The following is an 8,502-nucleotide window of genomic DNA, read 5'->3' as shown; positions in this document are numbered from 1 at the left end:
AAGGTCAAAATTATGGATAAATACTTTGCATTAGATACTGCCGCTACACTACTAACTACTACTAACTTAGGTAATTATTTATGTACTCAGTACATAATGGGATGAGGTTGGAATTTAAGATTTCAGACATGCCAAGGCCACGCTCGGGTAGCTTTTTGCCACCATACTTACGCTTTATAAATGATCTTTCATTCTTGAACCACCCCCTGAGCTGGGCAGTTGTCTGTAGGTAACTCTGCTTAGGCAAGGGCTTGGGCCAATGGCCTCCAGAGTTCCCTGCCAGCCTTGGCCACAGTGTGATGTGATGAAGTATTTCCTGAGAGAGTTTCTTTTACTTGTTAAACTGTCTGTATCTTGACTCATGAGTGTTTTCTCACATTTGCCTTTGTGAGACTCTCCCCCGTCCCCCTGAGGGAGTGGGTGAGCAGCAGGATGGGGGGTCACCTGCTAGCCAGGGCCACCCCCTCCTACCCCTGAAGGGACTGCAATCTGCAGAAAAGCCAGGGGGGAGCAGAGGCAAAGCAAGAGGTCACACTGTTCACAGCCCCTGTTACCCTGTGCTTGGCTAGTGGCATTCGAGTGTGACTTGAAGATGTAATGAGCAAGAGAGAAGTCTGAGGGGAAGCTGAGCCTGGGAAAGGGCAGGAAGGAAGCCAAATTGATCTACTTCAACTGAGCATGTGTCCTGAGTAAGCCAAGATGTTGTATTGTAGTCCAAATCTATCTGTGCTCAAACTTGATACTGTCTCTTTAAGATACAGCACCACGGCTGGAAGTTGACTCGTGAGGGACAGGGGTTGCTGGGGTTTCTTTTCAAAGTCGGGGTCTCTCAGACAGACCCCTCTTGCCTTGTGGTCTTTGCTCAAGGCAGAATCTTTGCTTTGGGCTTTTCTGTTGTTTTTTCTTTTTTCCCTCTCCCTTTTGTCCCTCTCTTGCATACTGGACTGGCTCAAGGCAAATTCCAGGAGTGCCTGTCAGCAGTACTGTGCTAGAAAGAAGTGAGTGGCCTTGCTTCAGTCTGAGTTGCCCATAGCTTGCCAGCAGTGCCCAGCTGAGGCAAGAAGGCACCAAGTCACCCAGCCCAGCTGCTTTGCCTTGCCTTGCTTTGCCTTGATGTTCTCTGCCACATGGAAGGCAAAGTGCATGAGTTCTAGCTGTTTGCTGAGTATCACCTGCTGGAATGTGCCAGCTGCCTTTGTTGATGGAGAGATAAGTAGGGTGAAAGGCTGACTCTATTTTCCCTTTGTCTCACTAAACATAGTTGCCGTGGTGGATGCCATCTTGAAAGGGGGGAGTACTTCATTTTGAGTTTGTCTTTGTTCCTGTGAAGTTTGTGGGATTTAGCAATTTCATATCTAGTGATTATTTCCACCAGTAAGGAGAAATGAAATATGAGTAGATACAAGCAGATTGTGTACACTGGACCTCATCTCGACATGCCTGGAACCACATGTTTTTTGAGTTTTGTCACATGCACCTGCACAGGACAGAAGGATGTGAGTGGCCCTCTCAGCTGCTCAGCAAGAAGTGACCAGCAGTCATCTCAGGGGAGACCATGGGGACAAGTAATCACCTCACCTCACCTCTGCAGGACTGCAGAGACAAAAGCCCCCTTGTTTCTTCCCTCCCTGGCTGCCCCATGGCTGCACTTTGCCATCTTGACAGCCAAGGACACTCCCCTGGGTCTAGGACTAGTGGGAGGGATGTGGACCTTGTGGTGGCATAGCTGGACATCCCCTGTGTCATGGTGCTGGGGAAGTTGGTGTCATTTCTGGGCCTACGAGGCTGCCACAGCATCCCTACTTCTCTCTGGGACAGCTCCATGGAAGGGAAGGGGTTTGGTGTCCTTTTGTCCCCATGTCTGACTCAGTGTTATGGGGTGCTAGAGCTCAGCCTACAACAGCCCTATATAGGCTTCCCTCATGTCCCTGCAGCTGGAGACACCAAAAATGGTGACACAGAGTGGTGATACCTGGTCCCAGTTGTGCTTGGAGAGGTCACATACCAACATGGATACCTCTGCCCCTGCTGTGTTTGGTTGTTATCAGGGCACCCCACCTCAGACTTCCCCTTGGCTGTGGCTTCAGCTCTGCCTTTGCCCTCAACATGGGCACCCCCAGGAAAGGAGGAGAGAAAGTGCAGGTCCCAGCTTGAAGATCCTGTCCAGCCAGCTTCTCCAGGATTCTGATGATTGTCAGTGGAAGCAGTCCTTTCCAGGGCCTCCAGACTATCTTTCCCCTTGGGGACCACCACACTATAGCTGCTCTAGTCCCTTCATTTCTTGCACTCCAAGAAGAGCTCCTGGAGGACTGCTCCCTCCAGCTATTCCTGCAACCATCCATAACCCCACAGTTGTGGTCCAGGCTGGAAGTGGTCATCACCTCAACTCTGGGAAGTCCCTTCCCCAGGATGAGACCAGCAGTGCTGAGGGGTCAAGGGATATTATCATCAGCTTTTCTCCTTCACTTTCTTATCCCTCAGAGCTCTCCAAGGTCATGGCCCAGCTCTCCTGCAGGTTTGCCACATCACTGGCTTATATAACTGTGACCCATCAGCGTAGCCTGGTTGAAGTATGGTTGGGAGGTGACAAAGAGGCATGGGACCAGTGCACAACCTGGGGGCATAGAGAGCCCAGGCATGAGGCCCTGTGGGAAAAACAGCCATGTTGTTGTGAACAGCTCTGTGGCAGCACAGAGCAGGTGGTAATGTCTGTTCTATGCAGGGCCAGATATTCCAGGCACAAGTAAGGAACATTCCTGTCAGGGCAATGGATGCAGCTCATGGCCAAGTGACGCGTCCATCTGAAAGGGGGGTAGAACAGAGGCCTCAGTTAACCCATATCACCCTGATTACAAAGGTGCTGCTGCAGCCAAGAGGGACCACTCCTGCACACAATGGAATGACCTTGCTCACAATCAAATTCCCCCAGCACTCACAGCCATACTCAAGATGCTCCAGCTCACTCCCAAGTGGGAAACCTCAGAGCCCTCCCCTAAACCTCAGTGCCAGCTCCATTGGCTGCCAGGGCCATTAGCACCAGCAGAGCTACCCAGGCAGAGCCAGCCTTAGGAGACATCTGAGGCCACATCTCTCAACAGTCCATTCTTCCTGCTGCTGCATCCACTGCTGCACACTCTGGGCCTCACTGCTGGAACCATGCAGTCCTCTCACTGCTGCCTTCTCTCCCTCCTCCTCTACCTCCTCCTCCTCTCTGCTACATGGGCAAACCTTCAGGGTAAGTGGGACCCCTGACTACCTTCATGGGACTCCATAGGGGAGAGGCTTCCTGCTCCCCACCCACCTTGGGTGCTTGCTCCCTCACTCCTTGTCCGCTGGCTGCATACCTCCTCCTTAGCAGGGATGCAGCCACCACAGTTGGGTGCAGGGGATGGGAACTGGGGCTGCAAAGGCTGTAAGGGGCTTATGGGGTCCCACGGATCCCTGCAACCTCAAAGACCCACCCCTCAGCTCCCCTACTTTCCTCAGCCCTCTTCTCCCAGTCCCATCTCCTCCCTGTCAACCCTTGTCTCATATAGGTGCCTTCACTCTTCGACTGCTCCAGACCACCACCTTCCAAAACACCTCATTTACGGACACAGAGGGACTGGGCCTGCTGGAAGACATCGAACTTGGTTCTCTTGATAAACATACATGGTCCATCCACTTCTGCCAGCCCTGGGTGCGCCCAGCCCTGCCCCACGTTGACTGGGACACCATTGAGAACCTGCTTAAGGTCTATTTGCAGAAGTTCAGCCATCTGATCAACGAAGAGGCCGTGCAAAGGGATGTTCCTTGTGAGTGCCCAGTCTTCATTACATCCCTTTCTGAAAAGCAGCTGGGAAGTGGGGAAGTATCTGATAGTGCTGGCACTGTATAGGAGACACTGACCATGTCTTCAGGAAGGCAATCCTAGCTCCTCATGTAACCTCCCTCTCCTCTCTGCCCCAGCAGACCCCTTTGTGGTTCAGTGCATGGCAGGCTGCATGCTGTACCCCAACAGAACCTCCCAGGCCTTTGCCTATGTAGGTTACAATGGTCAGGATTTCCTCAGCTTTGACACAGAGAATGTCACCTGGACCCTCTCCCAGGACACCAAGTTGTCACGGTATGTCCAGTCATTTCTCCAGAACTACACTGCCTTGAATGAGCTGGTGGAAATTATTTTCAATGATACTTGTGTCGATGAAATGGAGATGTTCCTGCACTATGGGAGGGCAGCTGTGGAGAGACAAGGTGAGATCACCCTGACCCTGCAACAGCTATCTCGAAGCCCCCCACACTGGGGCCTAGCTGTGCCCCACCAGGGCTTGCCTCACCCCTTTGGTCTCATTCCCCAGAGCTGCCTGTCGCCACGGTCTTCGCCCGCACCCCCAGCCTAGATCAGCTATTGCTTGTTTGCCATGTCACTGGTTTCTACCCCCGTCCCATCAGCGTGGCCTGGCTGCGGGATGGCCAGGAGGTGCCTCCAGGCCCAGCGCTCAACACCAGCACCATCCTGCCCAACGCTGACCTCACCTACCAGCTCCGCAGTGTCCTGGCTGTGGCCCCCCGTGATGGGCACAGCTATGTCTGCCGTGTGCGCCACCACAGCCTGGGCACACGTAGCCTTCTCATCCCATGGGGTAGGTGCCACCCATGGGGATGAGATGGGGGTCCTGAGCCACCCTGCCCCATAAGATGGAGCAAAACCCAGAAAGTTCATGGCAGCTTCTGCTTGTTTCCCAGGGAACTCAGAAGTGGTGCTGATCACAGGGCTCATGGCCGGACTGCTTGCTGCCATGGCCATTGCTGCCATATCAGTGCTTTGGGTGTGGAGACAAAGGTGAGTCCCTGTCTGCCCCATGGAGTGGCAGTGAAAGAGGAGGGGAGGAAATTTCCAGGGGATTTCTGCACTGAGCAGCAAAGCTCTTGCTCTGGCCCTGCCAGACGCTGTCTGCACTCCTACAAGATCTCTGCTATGAAGCATCGAGCTGTCCCCCTCTCATTTCAGAAAGCACCAGCAGATGGAGGAATCAGAGTCCAGGAACTCCATCCTGAGCAAAGAAGCTTAGCTCAGAAGGGAGGCAACAGTCCCCATTCCCTCCCACTGCCTTCAAAGCAACAAGAACTACCTTTTTCTGCTTCACCAAAGTTCTGGGCATTGCCAATTGCAAGACTAATTCAATTCAGAGATGTACAAGAAAAACCTGGCAAGAGAAACCTGAGCTTTTGAGTCACCTGAATTTTCTAAACAGACATAAATGCAAGTCTAAGAGCTCCTCACTTGTTACATATGATCATCTCTTAGCTTGTGGCACTGGCCAGTCTGCCCACTGATGCTCTAGGGCATCTCAATGCCCAATGGCAAATTCTCCTGGTTTTGCTTCAGTAACAGTTCTGTCAGAAGGTGGAAAGCTGTCCCCTTCTACGGTCACTTTCTTTTCCTAAAAATTGCCTTTATTAACCATATTCCAGAAATATTTGTGCTGAGACTGAACTTTTCCACACAGACTAACAGAACCTGGCCAGAAATGGCTTTACAAAGTGCTGAGTAACACGGAAACTCTGGTGTGGGAGTGGTAGATGTGTATGAAATGAAAATAAACCATTCATATTTTCACTAAGATCATGTGCCTTTCCTTAGCAGTTGAATGGGCTTAAAAAGGTTTTGATCAACCATGTATGGAAGCTGAACCACTGCTGAACTATTTGCACTACTTGCAGAAAGCACCAAGGCATGGGGGAAAAAACCGTACATGTGTGCCTGTGCATATATGAACGTGTTCTCACATATTGCATGGGAATAAGCAACTGTGCACATGGAGGGTAAAGTGACCCCGAGGCTCCTAATAAAGGAGAAAAAAGAAGACCATGTTCCATCAAAGATAGCAGAGTTCACACACACAGGAAGGCATGTAGTTCATAATCCAAATCAATTTGAACATGTAGCTTCAAAAGGTTTGGGTTCACTGGACAACTTCCTGCAAAGTTTCCCAGGATAAGTCTGGCAGCTGTATGCAAGCCAGAAAACCTGGCTGGCTTGTGGCCATATCTACCACAAATCAAATGGTGTTTGTTCTCCCCTGGCCAGAATCTGGAAACTACATTGCTGGGGGGAGGACTGTGTTTCCCTAGCAGCCAGAGTCATCTGCTCACAGGGCTCAAAGACCTCTCTGCAAGAGGAGTAACACCAAGCCTCTCCCAGCTCCTGCTGACTTGGGACAGACAGATAAAATTCTTAGCTGTGGGCATGCCTCCCTGCAGCCTTGGCACCCACAGGGTAAATGGGGCAATTCCTCTCCCAAGCAAAGTGGAACATCCTGAAGCACTCACAGGACCGGGCAGACTGGAGAGCAGGTGCAGCCAGTGAGGAAACCTGTTGAGGAAAGCTGTTCATGTGAATGACCTCCCAAGAGGCCCTACACTACCAGACCCACAAACACCTGGTAGCAGGGGGGTATCTGCAAGTATTTGCTCACATCCCCTAAGAGACCTTATAATAACAAGCCCTACCCAGGCATTTTTAGAGGGTTCTTAAGGCCCGTCATCACAGCCCAGTGCAGCAGTTGCTGCTGCTCACCCATCCACCCAGTATAGCACCCAGAGGCACTGCATCTCTGTCCACTCCACCCCAACTCACCCAGGCACGGCTTGGGGGTTACATCCATCACCTCAGGGGAGATTGCAAGGACCAATGTCACCTGTAGGGTCTTTGAGGACCAATGGCCACATGAGAACTTTAAAATCCTATAGTCCTCTAGGGCAGGGGGAAAGTGAGGACCAGTAATCACCTGAGAGGACTGTAAGGACCAATGGCACCTGAGGGAACTATGGGGAATTGGGAGTGACTCTGAGTACCACGGTCACTTGAGAGGACTCTCAGGACCAATGGTCTGTGTGGACCAACAGCCCCCTGTCCCCTTGGGTCATTTTCATAACAGAGATGTGACAATATGAAGGAGGAAGAAGTTGTGAGCAAAGAAAAGGAAGTGAAAAAACCTCCAAGCATTAGAAGTATATTCAATAGAGAAGTGGAAGGGCTTAAGTGGAACTTTAAAGCAGATCCACTGCAACAGTGGGAGACATTTGGAGGAATTTCCAAAGGGGCTGAAGACATTGTGACCAGGTGCCTGGTCCTGTCCTATGAGCAACTCAGACACCAGTAGTGTCACATGCACCTGCACAGGACAGAAGGATGTGAACGGCCCTCTCAGCTGCTCAGCAAGAAGTGACCAGCAGTCATCTCAGGGGAGACCATGGGGACAAGTGATCACCTCACCTCACCTCTGCAGGACTGCAGAGACAAAAGCCCCCTTGTTTCTTCCCTCCCTGGCTGCCCCATGGCTGCACTTTGCCATCTTGACAGCCAAGGACACTCCCCTGGGTCTAGGACTAGTGGGAGGGATGTGGACCTTGTGGTGGCATAGCTGGACATCCCCTGTGTCATGGTGCTGGGGAAGTTGGTGTCATTTCTGGGCCTACGAGGCTGCCACAGCATCCCTACTTCTCTCTGGGACAGCTCCATGGAAGCAAGTATTCAGTGTTTCGATGCTACCAAGGTGCACCCCTCAGACTTGCCTTTGGTTGTGGTTTTGGTTCTGCCTTTGCCCCCAGTGCAGGCACCATCCAAAAAAGGGGAAGAGAAACTGCGTGTTGAGGGGAGGAGTCGGAGAGGAGCAGTCGACTGGGGACATTTTGGGTGAGAGGCTGACTGTCACAGGTCACCCCATGATCTCTCCAGCACTGAACACCAGTGCCAGTGGGAACAGAGCAGGGGAATGGCTCCCACCAAGACAGGAGGGTCTTGGGGAGGGGAACTGGATTCCGCACCAGGAGCTGGTGGGAAGGAAAGGGGAGTTGCCAGGCCCATCCCCAGGTGTTTAGAGCACAGTTGGGGCTCCCTAGCAGTGTGCTACAGTTGGGACTAGGTGGTAGAGTTTGTCACCTGCTCTCTGGGAGCCCCATCCCCATAATTACACAAGTTATGCAGGAGCAGCCTGAGCTGGAGGTGCCAGGAGCGGGAGGGGGGGTGACCCAAAGTATTCCTTCTCTCTGTGCGGGGGTTGAGAGGACAGCAAAAATCTTTCTCCAGTCAGGTCTGAAATCCAAAAGCCATCGTCATCTGCATTGGTGCTGATGCGTCCCACAAGAACAGAGATAGGACAATGTAATATTGGTGGGGAGGGAGAGTCAGGAAAACCCAGCTTAGATGTTTGAGTATCTTTTTCCTAGTGCTGTTTCCTGGGACCCTCTTTCCCTGCCTTTTCCTTCTGTCTGGGCTGTTCCCAGCCCCAGCATGTCACAGCACTTCGTCCTCAAGAACTTATTTCAGCTTTTGTTCCTCCCACGCATCCCCAGCCTTCAGCTCAGGACCTCTGGGCCCCTCCCTGACACATTGATTCTCCAATTGGTGGGGAGCCACCGCAGTAACTGCTGAGCTGGGTAGAAGACTGGGATCCCACAGGTTCTTTCTCCTCCCACAGTTACTGCTGCTGCTGCTTCTTCAGCCTTGCTGCATGCATC

The 8,502-nt window shown here is 52.0% G+C and overlaps 1 protein-coding gene across 2 annotated transcripts; it reads left to right on the top strand.

Annotated features, from left to right (window-relative positions):
- Nucleotides 1-44: 44 nt before the first annotated feature.
- On the top strand, nt 45-5,603 carry LOC106864092 (Fc gamma receptor and transporter). Of its 2 annotated transcripts, XM_088171759.1 has the most exons (6): nt 45-3,235; nt 3,537-3,794; nt 3,952-4,233; nt 4,338-4,622; nt 4,726-4,822; nt 4,991-5,603. In XM_088171759.1, exons 1-6 carry the CDS (start codon nt 3,157-3,159, stop codon nt 5,049-5,051), a joined length of 1,062 nt encoding a protein of 353 aa, XP_088027885.1. In that variant the 5' UTR covers nt 45-3,156; the 3' UTR covers nt 5,052-5,603. The 2 variants fall into 2 exon arrangements, with proteins under 2 accessions (XP_088027885.1, XP_014749179.2); XM_014893693.2 differs by having other exon boundaries at nt 45-3,794.
- Nucleotides 5,604-8,502: the final 2,899 nt, after the last annotated feature.

The sequence above is a fragment of the Sturnus vulgaris genome, chromosome 11 (genome assembly GCF_052056855.1).
Source record: "Sturnus vulgaris isolate bStuVul1 chromosome 11, bStuVul1.hap1, whole genome shotgun sequence".
NCBI classification, from domain to species: domain Eukaryota; kingdom Metazoa; phylum Chordata; class Aves; order Passeriformes; family Sturnidae; genus Sturnus; species Sturnus vulgaris.
This window is presented reverse-complemented; position numbering and strand designations above follow the sequence as displayed.